The sequence below is a fragment of the Aquarana catesbeiana genome, linkage group LG01, assembly GCF_042186555.1.
Source record: "Aquarana catesbeiana isolate 2022-GZ linkage group LG01, ASM4218655v1, whole genome shotgun sequence".
Classification (NCBI taxonomy): Eukaryota; Metazoa; Chordata; class Amphibia; order Anura; family Ranidae; genus Aquarana; species Aquarana catesbeiana.
The window spans coordinates 312,355,592-312,381,552 of record NC_133324.1 but is presented as its reverse complement, the minus strand read 5'-3'; the positions used below and the strand labels follow the sequence as shown (position 1 = coordinate 312,381,552).

General features: G+C 40.2%; 1 protein-coding gene across 2 annotated transcripts in view; it reads left to right on the top strand.

The window, feature by feature from the left end:
* Positions 1–25,961, top strand: part of GRK3 (G protein-coupled receptor kinase 3) — a 452,072-nt gene that overhangs the window by 314,212 nt on the left and 111,899 nt on the right. For both annotated transcript variants that reach the window (XM_073629456.1, XM_073629466.1), the window contains exons 6-8: positions 10,367–10,428; positions 14,063–14,114; positions 24,978–25,069. In XM_073629456.1, coding sequence (XP_073485557.1) covers positions 10,367–10,428; positions 14,063–14,114; positions 24,978–25,069 — 206 coding nt within the window. The remainder of the gene's footprint in view (positions 1–10,366; positions 10,429–14,062; positions 14,115–24,977; positions 25,070–25,961) is intronic.

Below are 25,961 nucleotides of genomic sequence, written 5' to 3'. Positions count from 1 at the left end.
TCACAGAAGGTTTTTTACCTTCATGCATAGAATGCATGAAGGTAAAAACCTTGTGCTTTTACAACCACTTTAGGATGCCATTAATGCCTTCAGTGTCCGTATCATGGTAAGTTCCCTGGTGTTCATGAATCATAATGTTATCAGGTTCTGGCATGTACTGGCATGTACTGGCCTGGCTAGTCTTAAAGCTGCGGCTAAAACAATAGTTATTAAACCTATATCACCGTGTTACAACCCCAATTCCATAAATGTTGGGGCTCTGTGTAAAATTTAAATAAAAACAATGCAGGGATTTGCAACTCTCATAAACCCATATTTTATTCACAGTAGAAAATAGTAAAAAAAATAAAATTTTAAACTGTGAAAATGTACAGTTTTAGAAAACATTTAGGTGATTTTGAAATTGATGACAGCAACACATCTCAAAAAAGTTTGGACAAGGCAACAAAAAACTGGCAAAGTAAGTAGTACTCCCAAGGAAAAGCAGGATGAAAAATTTGCAACTAATTAGGTTAATTGGCAACAAGTCATAAAGATGATTGGGTATTAAAAGAGCATCTTAGAGAGTTAGTGTCTCAGAACTAAAAAAATAATTCTGTGCGCAAGGGACAAGGCTGAAGCACAGTATTGGATGCCTGATATCTTTGTCCTGCTGAAATATGCAAGCCCTTCCCTAAAAAAAGATGTCAGCTGGATGGGAGCATATGCTGCTCTCAGACCTAGCTATATCTTTGGTGCCTTTCCAGATGTGCAAGTTGCCCATTCCATACGCACTAATGCACCCCAATACCATGCGAGATGCAGGCTTTTGAACCAAATGCAAATAAGTCAGAAGGTCCCTCTACTCTTTTCAATTTGTCTGACACCAGAACAGCTTTCCACTTTGCAACATACCATTTTAAATGAGCTTTGACCCAGAGAAGACGGCGGCGTTTCTGGGTCATGTTCAGATATGGCAGCTTCTCTGCATAATAGACATTTACATTGCATTTTTGGATGGCACGGCGAACTGTGTTCACAGACATTGTTTTGGGAAGTAATCCTGAGTCCATGCAGTAATGTCCATCACAGAATCGAGCCTGTTTTTAAGGCAGTGCTGCCTGAGGGCCCAAAGATCACAGGAATCCAATATTGTGTTTTGGCCTTGTCCTTTGCACAGAAATCTCTGCAGGTTCTTGGAATATTTTGTTGATATGATGTACTGTAGATGCAATTTTACGTTGAGGAACATTATTCTGAAATTGTTCAACAAATTTTAGAGGCAGCTTTTCACAGATTGGTGAACCTCTGCCCATCGTTACTTCTGAGACATGCTGATTCTCTAAGATGCTCTTTTTATACTCAGTCATGGTACTGACCTGTTGCCAATTAACCTAACTAGTTGCAAAAGATTATTCCATCACTTCCTTGTTCACTTGTCCACTTTGCCATGTCCAAACTTTTTTGAGATGTGTTGCTGCCATCAATTTCATAATGACCTATATATTTTTTCCTAAAATAGTACATTTTCTCAGTTTAAACATTTGATACGTTTACTATTGTGAATAAAATGTGTGTTTATGAGATTTGCAAATGATCGCATTCTGTTTTTATGTAGGCTTTACACAGCATCACATTTTTTTTTGGAGTTCGAGTTGTATACTGATATATTCTGCCTATTCTGCAGTTGCTATATACAAGCTAGAACTATAACTGAAGAGTTTGATTATGGTGCTATTTGTCAAGACAACACGCACAAAGTAACCATAGAACAGTGCAGGTTATATTTTTTTCCTGAAACAAGATCGAGTGATAGGGGGCGCTGAGTGATTATATTATGTTCCTTATATGACATATACCATAAAATAAAGTGAATATGGGCGTAAAGTGCAATATTTCCTTATATCCAACAAATATCATACACAAAGTGAAGATATACATAAAGTGCAATGAGAAAAAAAATGTATAGATTGGTAGTGATCAAAAAATCATTAATCAAATTATATTTTATAAGTCCATATTTCCAATGATGTGTCTTGATTAGGAGATCCACACCGAAAGCAAGAGGGAATTCCTTCACCCCCTTTTTTCACATATATTTTTTCCTGAGCTATTTTTATGTAAACATCTACACATCAATTGTTATACAGTTACTTTATACATCTCTGATGCCAGTATGTGTTCAGTTGTAAATGGCCCTTTAATAATAAATTAACATTTATACAGATGTTCATAGAGACTGCGTAATGTAATTCACAAGTAACAATTGCATTTGTTCCAAACTTTATAATATTTTCAAAGTTTTATGCATTTGTTACAGCATTTCACAAAATCATTGTCGCTTACAGCAATATACAAATGTCATTTTATATGACACATTGTGCTATAAGAATATATAAATAATAAAGCAGCACTAGTAAGAATGTAATATAATGTGTGCAAAATTAAAAAAATAAAATAAATCCAAATGTGCAGGTTATGCCAATAATCACAATACCTGATTTACAAATACCTGATCAAACAAATATCATACACAAAGTGAAGATATACATAAAGTGCAATGAGAAAAAAAATGTATACATTGGTAGTGATCAAAAAATCATTAATCAAATTATATTTTATAAGTCCATATTTCCAATGATGTGTCTTGATTAGTAGATCCACACCGAAAGCAAGAGGGAATTCCTTCACCCCCTTTTTTCACATATATTTTTTCCTGAGCTATTTTTATGTAAACATCTACACATCAATTGTTATACAGTTACTTTATACATCTCTGATGCCAGTATGTGTTCAGTTGTAAATGGCCCTTTAATAATAAATTAACATTTATACAGATGTTCATAGAGACTGTGTAATGTAATTCACAAGTAACAATTGCATTTGTTCCAAACTTTATAATATTTTCAAAGTTTTATGCATTTGTTACAGCATTTCACAAAATCATTGTCGTTTACAGCAATATGCAAATGTCATTTTATATGACACATTGTGCTATAAGAATATATAAATAATAAAGCAGCACTAGTAAGAATGTAAGATAATGTGTGCATAATTAAAAAAATAAAATAAATCCAAATGTGCAGGTTATGCCAATAATCACAATACCTGATTTACTTAATCACATAAATCTATAATAACATGAAGATCATTAGAATAGGAATCCAAATATTTGAACTTAAATGTAAATGTAGTACAAAATACTAAAAGCACAACAAACTGTTCATATAAGAAAATACGTGCGGTCCTCAGGTTACAAACAAGATAGGGTCTGTAGGTTTGTTCTTAACTTAAATCTGTAAGTCAGAACAGGTACATTTTTTAAGTGTAGCTCCAGCCCAAAAAAACAAACAATGTTTAAGCTTTTTGGATAGCATAGGGCAGGGTTATCACCCCTGTAACATTTGTTTTGCTGTCTGTGCCCCTGGTCAGAAGATTTCACCTCACTTTCTGTCCCAATGACAATTGGATTTTGAAAATTTTGGGTTGTTGTGGAAACAAGACTTGGTGATAAAGCATCAGTGGAGGCTCCTATTTCCCATGGTAACTCTTACAGGAGTGAATTTCCCTTCCTAGGGGTAGATTTCCTCTCACTTCCTGTTGTCTCCCGCCGTTTGTAAGTCAGATGTTTGTAACTAGGGGACCGCCTGTAGTTCACAATTTTGGATTTGCTTAGAAAACATGAATTCAAACTCAATTAAAAAATATATTCCACTCAAAGTTTATATCGATGTGCTCCACCCAAAACTGAAATTTCAATGGTGCTCCACATAAAAAAGATTTAATTTTGCTGTCTCCATACTGCTGTGTTTGTGTGATCCCCCTTTTGGACAGCTCTCACTCACCAGAACTGATGGACCTTATATTAATAAAGGTCAGCAGCGCATGAGTAATTGTATATGGCTTAGGCAAACTCCTCTCCTTTCCTTACCCTCTGCACTCCAATGTTTACTGGAATGTTATATATGAGTAATAAAATAAAATGGAGGAACTCATTGTGTAAAACCAATTTATTAAACATTAAAACAAATATGCAGTCACATTTTCAGATGCCCCTTATAAATCAGCACAATAACGGCAGCTTACTCTCATAAGGAACTGCCGCTGCTCCATATCAATCAAACTGGAGCCGGCATGCGTTCCACAGTGATTTTGGTACCCGGAAGTTACGTCCGCAATGAGAAAGACTTGTCCCAATTCGTTTCTTCAGGATTGACGACATCAGGAGGTGCCTGCTGGGAAACCTTGGGTCCTGCTATTCATGTAGATGTTATTTTAACACGTACCACTTACCTAAAAATTGTTGCTGACCAAGTACACCTTTTCATGGAAACTGTATTACCTGATTGCAGTGGCCTCTTTCAGCAGGATAATGCACCCTGCCACACTGCAAAAATGGTTCAAGAATGGTTTGAGGAACACAACAATGAGCTTGAGTGACTTTTTATGATCTTAATCCAATCGTGCATCTGTTGGATGTGCTGGAAAAACAAGTCTGAACCATGGAGACCACACCTCACACTATACAGGACAAAAAGGATCTGCTACTGAAACCTTGGTGCCAGATACCAAAGAATACCTTCAGAGGTTTAGTGGAGTCCATGCCAGGATGGGTCAGGGCTGTTTTGGCAGCAAAAGGGGGGGGGGGGGGGACTGCTCAGTTTTAGGTAGGTGGTTATAATGTTATCACTGATTAGTGTATACTGATTTAGCTAATTTTTTTTATTTAGAGTAACTGTACTGTGTAAACTGAACCCAAAAAATGCAGGCAATGGCTGGTCAACAGTATTGCCTGTGGTCTCCCTACAGCTGATCTGTTCCTCATTACTGACTTACCATTCTATGCTCTTCACTCTCTGCGTGTCACTGCTACCTGAGGAAGAGACTCTTAGTGGCCTTGAAACATCCTTGGTTTCTGTTGGTGGCATTAAAGGGTCCTTTTTGCTTGAACAAAGAAGAGGTATTAAACACTACCCCAGTTGGAAGAGAGCTGCAAGGCCTTAAATGAACTCCATACACTACAGGCACTGACCAATGCTATAATTAGAAGAGCTCTTCAACTTGGTGCTTAATGTTTCTTTTTACCAACACTTGAGGGCTGACATTGTATACATATTTTTGTCCTTTCTTTTTCTTCTAGCAATAATCACAAGTGAATACGGCAGGCTGGTTGCACCCAAGTTGATCGATCAATCAACTCAGTACATTCATCCTGCCCACGCACGGTTCAAATCTCAGCTGGTTCCTGCTGAACCAGCTGGCCGAGATTTAAACCGTCAATGGCCAGCCTAAGAGTAGCCTTTTAGTGTTTAGAGACCACAACTATGGAATAACTTTGGAGCGCAGATCATGGGGTCAAATTTACTTTTATCTTAGGATTAGTATGAATATGATTTTTAACTTTCTTGCAGAGGATGGCTACTACTAAGCAGTTCTACTAAATAATTAGGATTTAGAATGCCTATTTCCCCAAAGCCCCTAAAACGGAACCAAAAAACAAACAACCAAAGGGCAGATATGGTGATGTACAACCTTAGCAGTATTTTTTTGCAAGTTAAAATTAAATAAAATAGGAACTCAGAGCTTCCAGGATAATTCCCTATAAAAACTCTTTTTAAAGCATATTTAGTAAAACTGGATGCTTTATAGATGATTGTTGCCAAGGACTTTTTGGAAGTGTGACGTTATGCACTTCAGGTGTTAACTGGGGTGGTGGATAGAGCTATACGAGAGCAGAACAGATGTCATTGTTTCCCCCTGTGGTTGTTTGAAGTTTAAGGGGCATATTTAAAAAGCTCACTATTTTCACGTAATAGTCACTGAAGGTTCCTGGTGCATGTGTTTTTAATCACAGGGAACGATAAACCATTCAGTTCACTAAATATTTGGTGTCGTAGTCACTGCTTAATAATAAGCCCCTGATTAATGTTTGTTGATCTAGAAATGTTCTTATTGTTAATCATTATTTTTCCATAATATGTATCAGTTAAAGCTCCCTTTCCCTGTGGTAAGACACATTTTTTTTTATTTTTCCACTTGACTAATGAACAAAAACAAAACTATGCATTGCAACACAGCATCAGTGTATGAAAATGAATGCAGGGATTGATTTATAGACACACAACAGGTGCTTAGATGTTAAAGGGTCCAAAGGGTTCCCCATTGCTGTCCCAAGACAGAAAGCAGACATCGTTTACAGCCAACAGATTATGTTTTGTAATGATGAATGAATGATACTTACAACTAGAAACATTAGTAGTGCGTTCTGGATGACAAGTTCTGGTTGAGATATAACATTAAAGAACATTATATGCAGTGAAAAAACTCTTAGCCATTAATCATAAAGCAACACCTGTAATTAGAGTGCATCTTTAATATATTGCATCTCACCAGTGCTTAGGTGTAGTGGCTGCATTCGTTTTTTTTCCCTTACTTTCACCTTGTGATGGTGCCAGTAACACGCTACTTGTAGGATGACAACAATCATTCAGCACCCTGTATCTATAATGTAGTATCATTGTCACCCTAGGACAGTACTACAAAACACCTCCCACTCTTTTCTTCTGTCCCATGAAAAGGAGGGGGGGGGTAGTTCGCAGAATTGCAGAAATATCTGGGAACAATGTAAATGGTGAGTGCAGCAAAGGACTATTAAAATGTTAAGAACTAATAATGTTTAATTCGTTTTATAGTTGTTAAAATCTTCCTTTTGCTTTTAAAATACTACTTCTAAAGCTAGGTTCACGCTATTCCGGTTTCCCTGCAGCTGCGTTTGCACCGGCACAGCAGCCCATTCATTTGAATGGACTGCTGTTCCTGTGGGAAATGCAGAAAAAGGTCTCTATTTTTTTTAAATCGCAGCCACAGGCAAACTGTGCTATGTGTTTCCCAGCATGAGAAAGCATGCTGGCACCAGAGACCCGAAGACCGATGAAGAAGCGCTGTAGGTGAGCACGGACCCCTGAACAAGTGAGTGTCCTTTTATTAAAAGTAAGCAGCTACAGTCATGGGAGTCCACAGAACTTTTTTCAGGGGTTCATCATTTTAAGGTTACCCATGCTCCGCCCCTTTTCAACAATGTCATGAAAATCTTTCCGCTGGAAAGATATATGTGTGTTATATAAGAGATAATTCACTTTGTATTGGAAGTTACTCAGGCCAGGCGTATCATGCCCATAAAAATAAAATAGCCTAGAGAATGTACATCTGTTGTGGCCATATTTTGATCTTGATAGTGTCACTGTATAGCTGTTTTCATCAAGATCAAAATATGGCCACAACATGTATTGCAATGTAAAAAGATGTACATTCTCTAGGCTATATGGTCATGATATGCAGCCACCCAGGTAACCTTGCAGACGCCCATGCTTTCAATCCAATACAAAGTGATAAGTGAAGCTGAATTATCTCTTAAACTGTACAGTCACATATCTTTCCAGCAAATTGCAATTATAGCTCAGCTGTCCCTCTTTCCAAGCAAAGCAATATATTATTATATATAAAAATGCTCCTCCTGAGTCTTGCTGGTACCTGTGGTTCTTCACTGTGTATGCCTCAGTATTTCCTGTCTGTGATGATGATCCACTAGGCCCAGGGCAGCACTGGCAGGCGGCAGCGTATCACTGACTCAGCCACCCGAGTGGGAGGGGTCTGCGCCGCGCCGGTCGGATCTACACAACACAAGTAGGCTGGTAGCCAATGACTGGAGCGAAGTGGCCAAGGCGAGCATCACATCGGATGACTGGGCCGGGGTGAGGGGGGATGGCTGATGATAGATGTCAGAGTCTCGGAGACACAGAGAGCAGCCAGCAGACTCAGAAAAAAGTCTGCAGCGTGGCCGCGGCGGGCCCCGCAGGCTGCTGCAACACCTTGACGATTCCACGGCACTTGACCCCCCCTTGGCCCCTCCTGCGGATGCCCATGGCTACATTATTTTTAGCTGCTGACTGCTCACAGTAAGTACAGTGAGGAAAATAATTATTTAATCCCCTGCAGATTTTGTAAGTTTGCCCACTTACAAAGAAATAAACGGTCTATAATTGTTATCATACGTGTACTTTAAATGATGGAGACAGAATATCAACCAAAAATCCAGAAAAAACACATGATACAAATGTTAGAAATTGAGTTGCAGTTCAGTGAGTAAGAGAAGTATTTGATCCCCGACCAACCAACAATAATTCTGGCTCCCACAGACTGGCTACAGTATGTGCTCATGTGGTACACAGATTAGTCCTGTCAATTCTGTCCACAGAATCTTTTTTTCTATTCAAACTTCACCATCATGGGCAAGACCAAAGAGCTGTCAAAGAACATCAGGGATAATATTGTAGACCTGCACAAGGCTGGAATGGGCTACAAGACCATCAGCAAGAAGCTTGGTGAGAAGGAGACAACTGTTGGAGCGATTATTCACAAATGGAAGAAATACAAAATAACCATCAATCGCTCTCAGTGTTGGTCGGTTGATATTCTTTAACATTTATTTAAAATACACATATGATAACAATTATAGACACTTCATTTCTTTGTAAGTGGGCAAACTTACAAAATCTGCAGGGGATCAAATATTATTTATTTAAATATTTTTCCCCACTGTATATTGTGTGCAGGCAGCAGGTGCAGACACAGTCACCTACCTGTACCTCGGCTCTTTTTTCAAGGTTCGACAGTGCGCATGCGTGCATCCCCTGCTGACCCGTGCTGTGTCCAATCACAGTTTGGCAGTTGATTTCAGCCAATGATTTTGGCTGACGTCAGCTGATTGACTGTGTCCAATCACACACAGAGTTCTGTGTTCACAAAAACACAGAACTCTGTGTACAGGGAACAGCGATCCTGCTGTTTCAGGGGGGAAAAAACGCTAGATAGTAAAGTAAAAGCAACACACGTTACACATTGTTAGGCACACAGTTAACCCCTTGATTGCCCCTAGATGTTAAACCCTTTCCAACCAGTGTCATTAGTACAGTGTCATTAGTACAGTATTATCACTGTATTGGTGTCAGTTAGTGACCCTCTCAGATAGTGTCTGTTAGCGCCAGATTGACCCATCACAGTCCACCTCTGCGTAAATTCCAGTATATAGTATATCCCATAGTTTATAGACGCTATAACTTTCACACAAACCAATTAATATAAATTTGAGTCATTTTGTCCTAAATTTATAAAGTTTTTTTTATTATTGGATATGTTTTATTACAAAGTAGAAAATATCTGGGTTTTTTTTTTGTTTGTTTATATAATAAAAAACCCAATGGTGATCAAATACGACCAAGAGAAAGCTTTACTTGTTTAAAAAAAAAAAAGATAAAAATGTAGTATGCTTACAGTGTTGCATGACTGCGCGATTGCCAGTTAAAGTAGCGCAGTGCCGAATAGCAATAAATGATCTGGACATGAAGGGGGTAAAGCCTTCCCAAGGTCAAGTGGTTATCGCAGGGCAAAAAAACACTTTAATGCAGAGAATACATTAAAGTTAAAAAAAAAAAAAAACTTCTGCCTCTACAGCCACTTCACTAATTTCTGGGAAGTATCCTTTACACGATAATCATATTTTACTTTGCAGAAATCCACTGACTTTTGTATCTGCTTTGCTATCAATTCGGCTCTATAAAGTGAAATTATTTTGTCTGCGTTTTATGGGTAGCTGAATTTGTGCCTAGTGTGCCTGGTGCCACTTATCATCTTGTCCTTTCACACTGATTTCATTTTTACAAATAGATTAAGCTACTGTCTGCAGACTGAGCACTATGAAAAGATGACCTTGCAGTTTTGATTCTCTAATATGAACACACAAACTATTGAAGAGATGGCTGTAGTTTTTATACATAGTTCCTGTAAGTTAAATAACACATTGGCATTCAGGAAGATTATGATCAAGAAAGATGATTTTAAATGTACCGTTTCTGGCCAATTCTTTTGTTCTAGACCACATCATTAAAACCAGTGAAATGTCTTAATGAGATGGTACAAAGAAAAGAATGGTGAAGATGTGAGATGTATCCACAGTAGTGTTTTGAGGATAAATAAAGCATTGTAAGCACCCCTGGAGGTGCCCATTGTTCCCTTCCTCTGTGTCACTTTTGTTGGTCAGCATTTTCTGCATATAAACTTGCAAAAAATCTGAATAAAGGCATTACAAAAAAAATATTGTATACTGATACTATGATTGCATTTTCTAACTGCATGTGATTATCACGATATAACAGTTTTTGCGACTGCAGTCCTTTGACTGCTCTTTATGTAATCACATATTATCTTCTGTTTTATTAACTTCATATTGTCTAGTCTTACTGCAGTTTTCTTGTGTCTTTTTGCTGCACTTATGTATTCTTATATTTATTGCTTTATGAAAGTACTCACGCATTTCTTTTTGTCCTTGCAGCCATATATCGAAGAAATTTGTGATAGCCTTCGAGGAAAGATATTTCAGAAATATATAGAAAGGTAGGAAAGATCGTTCTGTACAAAAGTTTGTGAATAAAGTTTGATTACCCGTTCTCACAGAATAGTTGATCCACATTTGATTTTGTGGGTTGGAGTTGCAATTTGTGGATACTTTTAAGTGGCATTTATTGTCAGGGATTTAAAAAAAAAAAAAAAAAACATTCCAAGCATATTGAAGCCACAATAAAACAAATGATATATGGAATGAAAGTATTCTCTAAAGACCTTTTCACACTAGCCGTCTGATCAGGTTCCACCTGTCAGTTTTTCAGACGGACCTGATTGGACCCTCCAGGCTTCTCTATGGAGAGGCGGGTGTCAACAGACATGTGTCTGTTGACACCCACCGACATCCTATCCGTTAAAAACAGACAGATGGGGATCCGTTCCTCATCCATCTGGTGGAGTGGATTGGATGGCAGTTGGGTTGTAAATGGACAGGTGGTCCGTTTACATCCAACCACCTATAGAGGAGAGCGGGCTATGTATTTGTCCATTCTGCATAAACGGAGTGGACACGGACCAACCATCTGCCTGCTCAGCTGGGATCAGTGGACAGATTCCCTGCTGTGCAGGCAAACTCCAACTGAGCCTGCCCTGAGTGTAAGGGGGCTAAAGCACTTTTTAGTCCAATCCAAGCATTGTGTCCTATGAAAATATTTTGTTTCTGTAATTACATTTGCACACAGTACTGATTAAGGGTGGGCTTGGGCGTGTTCACACACTCCACGTGCAGAGCCCACCAGGAAGTCGGCACTGCGCTAATCACAGGCAGTGAGACATTTCCCGATCTCTGAGGTCGCACATCGGGAAAATGTCTCACTGCCTGTGATTAGCGCATCACCGACTTCCTGGCGGGCTCTGCACGTGGGGTGTGCGAACAAGCCCGAGCCCATCCTTAGTACTGATGTATAATATCAGATATTCCTGACAGAGGATGGGCTGTATCAGATATTCCTGACAGAGGATGGGCAAAAACATGAGGATGGGCTGTACAGTATATTTGTGTATTCATGCGCTCGTGCGTTTTGTCAAGGTAAGTAATGTTTAAAGTCCGGCTATTTATTTATTTTTTTTAAATGTCCTTCTGGAGGTTTAAAAAAAAAATATGTGGCTGCAATACTCACCTTTGCTGCTTGGTCTCTTACAGTACCTGTTCTCTGTCGGAAGATGTACTTGGTTTTTCAGGTTGAATGATGCCCAGTCTCACTCAGCCTGTAAGACTGAGGGCAGACTGAGAGCAGAGGGCATAATGGCATTCTGTACTCTTGAAGGCAGTGCTGATATCATCGCCACTCACTGCCTCATTGAGGACCACCCACTAACAGGAGAAGGCCAAAGAGGACTTCACATCACGTGACTATCCAGAAAACATCAGAACCACAATGAAGAATATTGAAATGTGAAGATGTCAATGCCCATGAGACAGTTGTAAAAAAAAAAATCTAGAATTTGGTAACAGGCACATGTGAGATGCAGCAAATGTGTAGAAACTGACTTGGATAAGGACATGTCTGAAAATCTCCCTCCAAGTGAGGGAGAGATGCATAAATGCAAAGATTTTGAAAGAGAGGTTGTGCATTCCTGGGCTCTCGGCACCCCAAGGATCACTAATAGCTGTATAACGGTAGTATAAAAGTATATTGCATAAAATTACACAAATATCTTGAAGAGGTTGTGGTGGAGTGTTTGCTCAGAATATGTGAATATTTCCCAATACTTAGGTTTAGCGTGGATTACTGCAGACAGTTATTTAGCACTTAAGATAAAGAGAAGTACAATGATACTGTGTTGGCTAGAAATAAATACAGTTGAAGCAAAAGGGTTTTTTTTTTTTTTTTTTTTACCTTCTGGTGTTCTTTTGGTAATGTGTGCTTTCAGAGCATACTTCCAAATGTGAAATAACCCCCTCAAACCTGCAATCTGTATAATGGCATTCACCAATGTGATAATAAATGTTCTTCCTGATGAAAACAAACAGTTGTCACTTTGCATAGTTGCTTGAATGGACCCCATCGGTGATCGGAAACCTATTGAAGTGATTCCCAGTCATGTTATCTTTATGTCAGCTTAGTGTTTATATGCAGACTAGAGGCTTCATTGAAAAAAAAAAAAAAAAAATCAATAATAAATGTGGAATTAAAGAGGAAGTAAAGCCATCCTCTTTAATTGTACCTACAGGTAAGCTTGTAGTAAGGCTTGCCTGTAGGTACTGTAAATATCTCCTAAACTTGCACAGTTTAGGAGATATTTACTATATATGCTACCGCCGACGTCATCGGCACATGCTTACTGAAGGAACGGCCCACTCCTGCCATTTCTTTGGGACCCATGCCGTGACCCGCGGCACCTGTGCGCATGTGCGGAGGTGACGTCATCACGGCTCTGGCCAATCACAGCTCCGTAGCCCGCGAACCCGGAGGTAACTTCGGAAAAGGTGGGAGCAGAGTGCGTGCGGCACTGCAGGGCATCGTTCTAACGTAAGTATTTCATAATGCATACTAGCTCATTATGTCTCTGTCTTGCAGGTTTACAGCCTCTTTAAACTCCACTATATACTGTATATTTGTTTTAAAAGGGCCCCCAGGAGGTTTATTGCATAATGGGCTAGTATGCACAGCATATTCGCAAATTATGGCAGACTTACCTGTCAAGCATAGCTATCCAATGCTGTGGTGTCAGCGCTACAGCTTGTCTCGGGCGCTTCTGTCTTCTCCTGGTCTAATTTAAACTAAAAGTTCAATTGGGCTTTAAACATTATAATACATCAGTGCTAGATGCTGTATATATCAGTATGAGCACTTTAAAGAGGAGCTTTAGTCGGGTTCCAAAAAACTAAGTCAGCAGCTACAAAAACTGTAGCTGCTGACTTTTAATAAACCCTTACCTGTCCAGGGATCCAGCGCTGTCCTCAACTGGGCTGGTTCTTTGTTGGGTCTCCAGCGCCAGCTTGTTAACAGTGGGAAGCCGGCTGTGACTCCTAGTGGCTTCACAGCCAGATTCCCACTGAGCGTGCATGAGTCACACTGCACCCTGTGAATAGTCCCGTAGTCTCCTGTCCCAGAAGGTTGCAGGCAGGAAAGGGGACATGGGCGAACGTCCACTTGAATTACCTAGGAGATCTGAGCAGAAATGGGAACGGGTACCTGCTAAAACTAGTTACCTGCCCCCCCCCCCCCCAAAAGAAAGAAATATATGTATATTAGAAATATGGTAGAGGAGGGAGCAGAGGAGAAAGAGCGGGACTTCTGCTTTTGGGTGAAGTTCCACTTTAATGTGTTTTGTAGCCTGGTTTGCTGAAGCTCTGTCCTTTTTTGAATACGTTTCTATGTGTCACTTGATGCTTGCTGCCAATGAGGTACAAGTTCAAAGTTGGCATATTTACTTAATTCCAGTAAAAGACAAGAAAAAGAAAACCAAGCTCTTATGTGGTCATGATTCACAGCCATGAGATTTTCCTGAATGTTAATAAAATCATTGCTTGTGATTTCAATCACAGATAATTTATGGCTGTATGTAGCCATGTGCCTTCTAATTGTCCTCAGTCATTTTTGTATTGGAAATAATTGGAAGGAAACAGTCAGCTCCTTGTGTTAACTATATATTGTCTTTTATTTCTTTTTACTTCTAACAGCGACAGGTTTACAAGGTTTTGCCAGTGGAAAAATGTTGAATTAAACATCCACGTAAGTATATTTAATTAAATTATTGCTATGTATGCCGAACTAGCTTTCTGTATAATTTTTTTGTAAATAGGTCCTCTGTTAAATTAAAAAATGCTTTTCTCTATCATTTGAGTGATACAGCCAGGTTCGTTAGATGAGTGGGAGGAGGACACTAGGTATAATAAAAACAAACTAGCTTAGTGGAAGAAAAAGTTAAAATGACCAGGGTTTAACTTGTCTCCTGCCTGCTTATATACATGTGCATCCCGTTTTTTTGCAAAATATCTCTATGTAAATACTTTTTTTTTTAAAACCTTCTTCAAAGCAGTCACATGATCACACAGCTCTGGGTCCTCTGTATCTATGAGCGGCTGCTATGACTGGTGGAAGCTAGTGTGTGAAGTCACGGACTCTGTGCCATTCAGGTCCATTGTCAAGCCACTCATTGATACAGGGAAGTTAGAGCTCTGTGATCGTGTGACTGCTCCGAAGAATTATAACAGATACATTATTTACACTGTGACTTCCTTCAAACTGTATGAAGCATGTATATAAGCATCAGAGAGGCGCAGCTTTAAATCTTGGTGACTTTTCTTCTAATTTAAGTCCAACCACTTCCTGGAGAGCTTAGTGTTTCATAGTGTTGAAGAAGAGGGAACAGCTCTTCCTAAGCTCTTTAATTTGATTTAAGTTTTTTTTATGACCGTTTTATGCATTTTGTTCCTCATTTTCTTTTCTTTTCTTGATGATTTTCAGTCAAAAGCTGGGTGAGTAATAGGCTGGGTATCCTAGATTCTTGTATTTTTCTACATTCCAGCCATCAATCGCATGCAGGCCTCTGATAATTCTAAATCATAGTACATTTGACAGCCCTGCTTACAACATAGCTGTAGCATGCCTGCTTGCACTGGGGATTGCATAAGACTGGTGTTCTTTGACTACTTCTCACAGTGCTTCCACCCAGGTGCAGAGCTCTGAACCCCTCTATAGGATGACTACTGCTGCTCTCTGGAGCACTGACCAAGTGGCTGACTATATGGCAGTAAACTGCAGTAAGCTTGATGGTAGTCCACCACCTTGAGTATCGCTGGTCCAATGGCTTGGCCGCTTTGTACACCTCTCCTGCCAATCTGCCTGGTAGCACACAGATTATTTGGCAGTGTCCCTGTTAGTCTTTTACTTATAGCAGAATGTCCACTGTCTTTTTTAAAGAAGCAAGAGGTAAGAGGTCTTGTCCACTACCAAGAGGACAGGTCTTTCCACTTTATAAGCCAGTTGCTACCCTAAACTGGCACTGAAGATTAATCTGTCTGTGGCCCCTGCCAGACCTGACTGACCGGGCACCCTCATTTAGGGTCTCCATCAGTTTTTCTTTCAGGACTGCCTTCATCCTCTTTGACCCTCAAATCCTTCAATTTGGCTGTGTAGGGTTTTGTTAGTGGATGGTGTTAGCACTGCCATGAAAGAGGCTACCCAGGAAATTGCCTCCACCTATTCCGGCTTTATTGTAAGATTCTGATTTGGAGTTTTAGCACACCAAAGACCTTTTTCTCGAGGTTGGCTCTTTATGGCGCCTTTTCTCACTATAAGCAAGGATGCTGAGATCACCGCTACCTTTCAGTCAGATCCTTACACTGGGGGATTCGACCTTGGCTTGCACAAGCCCACAAGCTTGGCCAATATGTTTTCTTGTCACAAATTTAGTTTTTTTGACAACTTTACTGTCATTCATTTGCAGAGGACTTTTATGAAGCAATTTGCGACTAAATCCATCGTAAATCTCCCCCTCCCTCGGCTCCTAGGATAAAAAGCCTACAGTTTTTCTTCCTTTAAAGATCCTACTGATGGAAAGTTAGAATTCATAGAAAGGTCTACGTTTTCGATTGCTGGATCCTTATTCCATCAGATGTTGGCCTTGCTGCTGATTGCACAGATTACAGTATGGATGAGGCAATTGTTCCAGGACCCAGCGAAGAAACAGGTACTGCCCCCTCCTAAATGTTTTGGATGAGATGGTTCCAGATCTTAAATGCCTTTGTGACATGGCTCTTGCTACAGGATTTTTGGTATCCTGCTCATCTGTATCTTTGGTATATTCCACAGGGTCCTATGGCTCAAAATGCTGCTCACTGTATCATGCCCATAGCAAGGCCTTAACAGATCTGCCCTCACAAGATCATCCAAAATCCCACAATTTTTTTAAAACACCTTTTTGTGCCAGACAGAAAGGATAAGGAGCCTAAGAGCAAAACAGGTCCTTTCTTCACCTGTTTTTGGTGGCATGTTTGCTATATCTTCTACTACATCAGCTCCAAAACACTGCTGGCAAGGTTACCCTTGCTTATACGGCTTGGCCTGAAGCTGAAAACCTGAACGAAATACTGACTACTTGTGGCTTTATGCCACCCTCTATACAGTGTTTATCACCAGTGGAATACGAGTCAACTAAGTTAACCCAGTGGCATCGCTCTTTATAGGGTGCACTTTTCAAGTGTGTGAATTCCCAATAAATTACCTCCTTATCCCCCAGATGGGGGCTTGATGGTTAATAGTGATAGGATAGTGAAGGGTTAGTGTGTGGGTGTGACGCTGTCCTAATTCATAGAAATACTTGGTAAATCGTGTGTAGCCAAATCCCATATGTAAAGTCGCATATAAAGTTCAACGAAAATAAAACCAAACATAAAACAGCAAAGTGACCCCCTTGAAGTGTGTAGGTGTAACGTTGTCCTAGTTTAAAAAATACTTTGTAAGTCGTGTGTAGCCAAATCCCACATGTAAAATCGCATGTAAATTATAAACAAAATATAAACAAAATCGCATATAGCAAATTTAACGGCTAGGTTGGCCCCCTTTGAATTGGGGGAAGGGGAACAGGGGATGAAATAAAAAAATGACTTTAGCCAAAACTATTCCATCCGCATAAAAACCCCATATAGTGATTGATTTAAAAGTCTTTGACAAACATAACATTGCTGAATAATTACATAGGTTAAATCGTGACTAGTGCTCAGTGCAACTTAAGTGAAAAACTTGACATCTTTGTAAAACAAGGCAGGTATTTGTATTAATCTTGGTGACCAGGTGCTCGTGTCTTGTGATCATGCGGACACTCACCAGCTTCTTTAACCCCTGCGGGGGTAATGCGCAGTCACAGTGTATGCCACTGTGCGGCAATCCACAGGCTGTTTCTGGGTCACGGTGACGTTTTAGGCAGCTTCTTTAACCCCTGCGGGGGTAATGCGCAGTCACAGTGTATACCACTGTGCGGCAATCCACAGGCTGTTTCTGGGTCACGGTGACGTTTTAGGCATAAGAGAAGAAAGAGGAGATTCCATAGCGTAAAACCATAAAACACTCTTTATTGAACGCAGATGACAGAATGGTACTCACATTTAAGCAGTTTATAATAGGCAACCAAATGTCATCAAAACAGGAGAGCGTCAGATTTAGGTTGGTGATCCTCTGGGAGATGATGCAAAAGCGTCAAAATAGGCCACGCCCTACGCGTTTCGTCATAGGGACGTCAACTGGAGCGTGACGTCCCTATGACGAAACGCGTAGGGCGTGGCCTATTTTGACGCTTTTGCATCATCTCCCAGAGGATCACCAACCTAAATCTGACGCTCTCCTGTTTTGATTTCATTTTGTTGCCTATTATAAACTGCTTAAATGTGAGTACCGTTCTGTCATCTGCGTTCAATAAAGAGTGTTTTATGGTTTTACGCTATGGAATCTCCTCTTTCTTCTCTTATGCCTAAAACGTCACCGTGACCCAGAAACAGCCTGTGGATTGCCGCACATTGGCATACACTGTGACTGCGCATTACCCCCGCAGGGGTTAAAGAAGATGGTGAGTGTCCGCATGATCACAAGACACGAGCACCTGGTCACCAAGATTAATACAAATACCTGCCTTGTTTTACAAAGATGTCAAGTTTTTCACTTAAGTTGCACTGAGCACTAGTCACGATTTAACCTATGTAATTATTCAGCAATGTTATGTTTGTCAAAGACATTTAAATCAATCACTATATGGGGTTTTTATGCGGATGGAATAGTTTTGGCTAAAGTCATTTTTTTATTTCATCCCCTGTTCCCCTTCCCCCTCCCCCAATTCAAAGGGGGCCAACCTAGCCGTTATATTTGCAATATGCGATTTTGTTTATAATTTGTTTATAATTTACATGTGATTTTACATGTGGGATTTGGCTACACACGACTTACAAAGTATTTTTTAAACTAGGACAACGTTACACCTACACACTTCAAGGGGGTCACTTTGCTGTTTTATGTTTGGTTTTATTTTCGTTGAACTTTATATGCGACTTTACATATGGGATTTGGCTACACACGATTTACCAAGTATTTCTATGAATTAGGACAGCGCCACACCCACACACTAACCCTTCACTTACCTTCTGTTTTTTCCACCTTGGTGGAAATCACATTTGTGGAGGCAGCAGTCCTTTATGCGATTTTTTTTTTCCATTGTTTCCACATTTTTTTCCATTTTCTCCACTTTTTTCTTAATGTTACACCTACACACTCCAAAGGGGGTCACTTTGCTGTTTTATGTTTGGTTTTATTTTCGTTGAATTTTTTATTTGCAATTTTGGTCTATACTTTATATGCGACTTTTCATATGGGATTTGGCTACACAGGATTTACCAAGTATTTTTATGAATTAGGATAGCGCCACACCCACACACTAACCCTTCACTTACCTTCTGTTTTTTCCACCTTGGTGGAAATCACATCTGTGGAGGCAGCAGTCCTTTATGCGATTTCTTCCATTGTTTCCATTTTTTTTTTCTTTCCATTTTCTCCACCTTTTTAATTTTCTGTTCCGTTGCGCGTATACACCACTCATATTTCATCAGTAGTGATAGGATATGCACGTTTAGTGATGGTGCTAGTCATCTAACCGCCTATTCACTTGGGTGTATATGGGGTGTGTGTGCCTGATGTATATGTGATGCAGCGACTTTTATATAGACACGTTGTTTTATTATTATTAGTCTATGTGTTGGTGGTGGGTACCTAGTTTTTGTATTCTTATTTTCATTAATTGTGCAATAATAAAGTTCCCTTGATAAGCACCTTGGTCCGCCAGTGACTTCCTTTCTCAGGGGGGTCTTTTTTCCCCCTGCTCTATTTTTGCTGGCAAGGTAAGCCTACCAAGACAGTGGACAGGTCTGTTGCAGATGAAGCTTCATCCCTGCTTGGCTCTTGTAAGGTATGGGTCTGTCTGAGACTGCATGCTGATTTCTGTATTGCACATGTATCTGATATTGGATTTGTGAGGTGGTAGCCATGAGCTACAAAATAGAATTTCAGTCCATACTACTGGAATGATTCTTTGCCTTTCAACATTTGTCTGACTCCTTTTAGATTGTAGGGACTGCATCTGGCTTTCGGGGGACTTTAGACTTTTGTTCAAGGAAGTCATTTTTATAGTTCCCCCAGCTGAGAAATTCATAGATTTTTATTCAAATTACAGCCCAAAGTAGAAGACTTATATATTTTTGCATGGAGTCGATTCACTGGGTTGTAGTGTCTCTCCATCACAGGGAATTCTCAATGTCCATCATTATCTGGGACGCATACCTCTATGTTCTGGTCTTCTCTAAGCTTCAACATTATTTACACTTTGTGGTAGGGGAGGAACATTAAAATTGTTTTGCCCTTCATTTGGCCTGAGGTTCACTCTGCATATGTTTACCCTAGTTAAGGGTCTAGTCCTGGCTCCTAAAATCGTAAGGTATCTTGGTGGTGAGATACCTTGGTTATCTGAGACTTAAGGCAAAATTGTCTAAAGAGCTGGAGACTTGTTTTGTATAAATCTGTATTTGCTAGAGTGCTTTGGGTAGCTTCTTAATCTCAGGAAGTTTGCTCTTTCCCTGATTTGGTATCTGGAGTTTCTGGGCTTGGTTTTGGATACCAGGCAGGCAAAGGTCTTTCTCTGGTGCCCCTCCCGTTTACGATCATTTGAGTCTACTTTGTGTACATCATTGGAAGACCCCTGCGTTGTTGCTTGCAGGTGCTGGGACTATTCATAAACCTCCTATAGGGCTAGTTTACACTTGCTTCAAAACATGGCTTCGGACACGCTTTGTTAAAGCTCACTGAATGCCAGTCAAAGCCTCTGTCACTAAATAAAATGGTTGGCTTACAGTCGGGTTTACACCTGCTTTTGCTTGGTGCTTCGATAAGGCTTTGATTAGGCTTCGGTGGGACTTCGGTGGAGCTTCAGTGAGGCTTCGGTGGGGCTTCAGTGGGGCTTCAAGCGAGCTTTGCCATAGACTTCTATGGAGGCTTTGAAGACGCTTTGAAGCACCACTGAAGCTACATGGTGTATAATTTTTGAAGCGAAGCCGAAGCAAAAGCAAATGTAAACAGGACTGTAAGCTATCCATTTTATTTAGTGACAGCATTCAGAGAGCTTTAACAAAGCCTGTGTGAAGCCTTGTTTTGAAGCAAGTGTAAACTAGCCGTTCATGTGTGTTGAAGCCGATGCAAGTGTAAATGATCCCTTAGAGTGGTATAGGTAGGTGGTGCTGCGCTAATCCTGAGTAAAATAACTAAAAATTATTTTTGTATTTTTTGACGTGCATTGTAATGTACGCCAGAAATTATTCCACTGTGGTGATTAATGGCATCAGCCCTGTAGGGCTATATACTCACATGGCAACAAATCATAATAGTGAAAGGTAATCATCAATAGTAACAAAATAAATCTCACTGTATTCATAAAAATAAGTAACAGCAATGTGAAAGTGTCACCTGTTAATAAAGTGCATACCGCAATAAAAAGGTGAATTTACACTGTGTAACAAATATGCAACACATAAAGTGACAGTGTGCAGCAGTGCAGCCAAAACATATATAGCGTCCAAATGTCCAAACAATCAAGGTGCTTCAACATAAAATCCTTCTTTTATAATGTGACGGCAACATCCTAACATGCATCAGTTGCAGTGTAGTGCTCAGATAAATCATATAGTGCACATCTTCGTGTTCAAACACACAGGTGGGTAATGGCCCCTTACCTTAGGGTAATAGGGCAAGCGCATATGACCAAACTTAGGGGTATCGTCCTAGTAGTTCCAGTGCTGTCCTCATGATCCTAGTCCCGGGGCATGGTTCCCTCAGATGTTTATAGGGGGGAGTGTGGAAATAAAAAAAGGAGGATCCCAATAGTGTAATAAGTAAAAGTGTAATAAAGTTTTGCTAAACAGCCGCTTTTATTAAGTAAAATTAGGGTACACACACACAAAAAACAATGAAAACGTGACTTGCTCCAACGAGCGGCGAGCTCGTATACCTCTATCAGCATAGACAGCCTGTCCCGTCCCTACGCGTGACGTCACACCACACGTGACTTCATCAGGGGATGCGTACAGCATCGTATTTACAGTATATATATATATATACTATATGTATGTGTATATATAATATTTTTTTATGAAAAATTTAAGAAGCGGTACAGTATCTCACAAAAGTGAGTACACCCCTCACATTTTTGTAAATATTTTATTATATCTTTTCATGTGACAACAGAAGAAATTACACTTTGCTACAATGTAAAGTAGTGAGTGTACAGCTTGTATAACAGTGTACATTTGCTATCCCCTTTAAAATAACTCAACACACAGCCATTAATGTCTAAACCGCTGGCAACAAAAGTGAATACACCCCTAATTGAATATGCCCAAATTGGGCCCAGTTAGCCATTTTCCCTCCCCAGTGTCATGTGACTCGTTAATGTTACAAGATCTCCGGTTTGAATGAGGAGCAGGTGTGTTAAATTTAGTGTCATCGCTCTCACTCTCTCTTACTGGTCACTGGAAGTTCAACATGACACCTCATTGCAAAGAGCTCTAACGATATGAAAAAAGAATTGTTGCTCTACATAAAGATGTCCTAGGCTATAAGAAGATTGCCAAGACCCCGAAACTGAGCTGCAGCACAGTGGCCAGGACCATACAGCGTTTAAACAGGACGGGTTCCACTCACAACAGGCCTCGCCATGGTCGACCAAAGAAGTCGAGAGTGTACGTGCTCAGTGTCATATCCAGAGGTTGTCTTTGGGAAATGAACGTATGAGTGCTGCCAGCATTGCTGCAGAGGTTGAAGGGTTCAGCCTGTCAGTGCTCAGACCATACGCCACACACTGCATCAAATTGGTCTATATGGCTGTCATCCCAGAAGGAAGCCTCTTCTAAAGATGATGCACAAGAAAGCCAACAAATATTTTGCTGAAGACAAGCAGACTAAGGACATGTATTACTGGAACCATGTCCTGTGGTCTGATGAGACCAAGATAAACGTATTTGGCTCAGATGGTGTCAAGCGTGTGTGTCGGCAACCAGGTGAGGAGTACAAAGATAAGTGTGTCTTGCCTACAGTCAAGCATGGTGGTGGGAGTGTCATGGTCTGGGGCTGCATGAGTGCTTCAGACACTGGGGATCTACAGTTCATTGAGGGAAATATGAATGCCAACATGTACTGAGACATATTGAAGCAGAGCATGATCCCCTCCCTTCGGGGACTGGGCCGCAGGGCAGTATTTCAACATAATGACCCCAAACACACCTCCAAGACAACCACTTCCTTGCTAAAGAAGCTGAGGGTAAAGGTGACGGACTGGCCAAGCATGTCTCCAAACCTAAACCCTATTGAGCATCTGTTGGGCATCCTCAAACGGAAGGTGGAGGAGCGCAAGGTCTCCAACATCCACCAGCTCCGTGATGTTGTCAAGGAGGAGTGGAAGAGGACTCCAGTGACAACCTGTGAAGCTCTGGAAAATAATGGGGGCCACACAAAATATTGACACTTTGGGCCCAATTTGGACATTTTCACTTAGGGGTGTACTCACTTTTGTTGCCAGCGGTTTAGACATTAATGGCTGTGTGGTAATAGGGGTTTGGGAACCTGTTCCCCAAATAGGGTTCACCAGGGGCAAAGGAGCAAGTGGACTACCTTGGTACAGTGTGGAAATACAAAATAGAATATAAAGACAATCATAAAAATTACGAAAAATGTATAAATACAAAGTACATAACAATAAATTTTAAAACAAAAGGGACTTGGTCATACATAGTACTTCGACTAGTTTTGCGGGGTAAACCGCTTCATCAGGAAATACATCTGTAAATAGACACAGGTTCAATGATGACATCATCAGAAATATATACAGCATTGGAAAACGTTATACAATTGAGTGAAGAAGGGGGAGAGAGGTAATAAAGAGATAGGGCTGCTTACCCAAGTCCCGGTGTTACTAAGGCACAAGACGCAACCAATAGAGCCTCCCACGGCGACTGGGGGGAATTTAACAAGTCAGTGGGCTGGAATGAAGTACAGAAGATGAGAATACCAAAACTATATTGTATCAAGGGAAGGGAGTGTCCCAGTGAGGTGATGGAGCAGTTGAATTGAAGTGGGATGGTCCTGGCCACTGTGCTGTAGCTCAGTTTCAGGGTCTAGGCAATCTTCTTATAGCCCAGGCCATCTTTATGTAGAGCAACAATTCTTTTTTTGAGATCCTCAGAGTTCTCTGCAATGAGGTGTCATGTTGAACTTCCAGTGACCAGTATGAGAGAGTGAGAGTGATCACACCAAATTTAACACACCTGCTCCCCATTCAAACCTGAGACCTTGTAACACTAACGAGTCACATGACACTGGGGAGAGAAAATGGCTAACTGGGCCCAATTTGGGCATTTTCACTTAGGGGTGTACTCATTTTTGTTGCCAGCAGTTTAGACATTAATGACTGTGTGTTTAGTTATACAAGCTGCATACTCACTACTTTACATTGTAGCAAAGTGCCATTTCTTCAGTGTTGTCACATGAAAAGATATAATAACATATTCACAAAAATGTGAGGGGTGTACTCACTTTTGTGAGATACTGTATAGAGTTACCTGCTGTGGGCAACGATATTGCGTATTTCCCTTACCCCTTTTCCTGGAGTCCCCTGCCGGTGCTGTGTGTTGTGCAGGCACCTGTGCAAGTACACCCGCGAGCCCTTTGTATGTGTCCATAGACACACACAGTGTGGCTTGGCACGCCCCCTGCTCACTCCTCACAGGATTTGACTGAGAGACAATGGCTCCCGCTGCTGCCCGAGTCTTCTTTGAGAAGAGAAAGTGAACAGAGAAGGTCTGCAGCTGGAACAGTGCTGGATTGTTGGCAGGAATTAGGTAAGTGTTCAAGAATGGAGGGAAACGGTGGGGTGGTTTTTTAACACTGTTAGCCTTTAGAACCACTTTAACAGAGCGCTCACTGATTCATCACATTAGCACTCCCACATTTGTGATGCAACACAAATGGTAAGACATGCATTGGACGCTATGTGACCCATAACAAGAAGCTGCCTGTCCTTTTAGAGAATAGGAACAAGCTAGGTAAAGTAATACATAGACATAGAGGAATTGATTAGCCATAACACTACAAATTGCGGCCACAACATTCAAGTCCATCATTATAAGATAAGACAAACGAACGACACAGGGAATATAGCTACACTAATACCTAGTTAAAACAGCAAAACAATTGATGGTGTACAATGCTTTTAAAAGCAACTAGCATCCTTCAGTTGCCAGTGGGCTCCTACAAGCGTAGTGAATCTGGCTGCGTCTCTCAATGAATTTGGAGAATTTATTTTTTCAGGGATTAAAAAAATCTATTAAAAAAAAATTTTAAAAATTGAATAACACAGTAGTCACAGTTGTATTAATGAATTATAAAATGTTTGATATACTGTAGTTTAAAAGTAGTTCTCCATAAGAATGCGGGCCTGCATATGTGGCTGTGTTTTATCATTTTCAGACATTTGTTTTTATTAATTTGATTACTTTTTCATCTAAATTACAGTTGACCATGAATGATTTTAGTGTTCATCGAATTATTGGACGAGGTGGATTTGGTGAAGTTTATGGGTGTCGGAAAGCAGACACTGGTAAAATGTGAGTCTTAAGATGTCAATGCACATACCTTCCTTTCTTTACACTTTTAACTTTTTTTCAGTCTGTGACTGTGAACTAATTCTTAAAAATCATATAGCTAACTCAAAGATTTTTGATTGACTTAACATTTTAAGAACATTTTAGTATATGTGATCCTTAAAGTGTAACTTTAGATTTATAATACGAGTGTAATCTCCGTTTCATCAATTGCTGTGGTTTTCGCTAACATTGTTGCCGAACATTACCTGCTTCTGTTCTGCAGATAGTGAAAATGGGCATTCCACTGCACCTGATGGAATGTTTTAAAATAGTTTCTACGTGGGCTGTTTCACCCCTATAATTCTGTAGCTACTCCCAGCAATGAGAAACCTTGCAGCTTGGGTATACCTTTTAGAGACCTTAGTGCTGTACACTAGGGATCATGCAAAATACATAATAATTTAAAATCAAACTGTCGAAGCATTTGAAAGAGGGCATTAAACCAAGTGTAGGTGTGAGAGTTGGGGTTGTGCAGAAAGTTAGGATTTGAGGATTACCTGCCCTTAAGCTGAATAATGTCTCTCTGGTGGTAAAGTGAAGAGAGATTAAAAAAAAAAAATGGGAAAACTACTTTTGTAGGAATCTTCATTTATTTTGGTTTTCCAAAGGGTATTTATAGACATGAGATAAATCGACCAATCTCCTGTTCCAGAGCTGCCTGACCACCCACTATTGGTGGAACTAGTCAACCGATCAAGTTACAGAGCCTCTGCTGCTCATTGTTTTTACCCTCACTGTTAGGTTGATAACCCTCTCCTTGCTAACCCCCTCCACTTTCCATAGAAGTTACTTGTGAATTTGGCCAAGTCAACCTTTTAAGGAGTGTAGAACTCTCTACCGGGCCTTTGCGAGA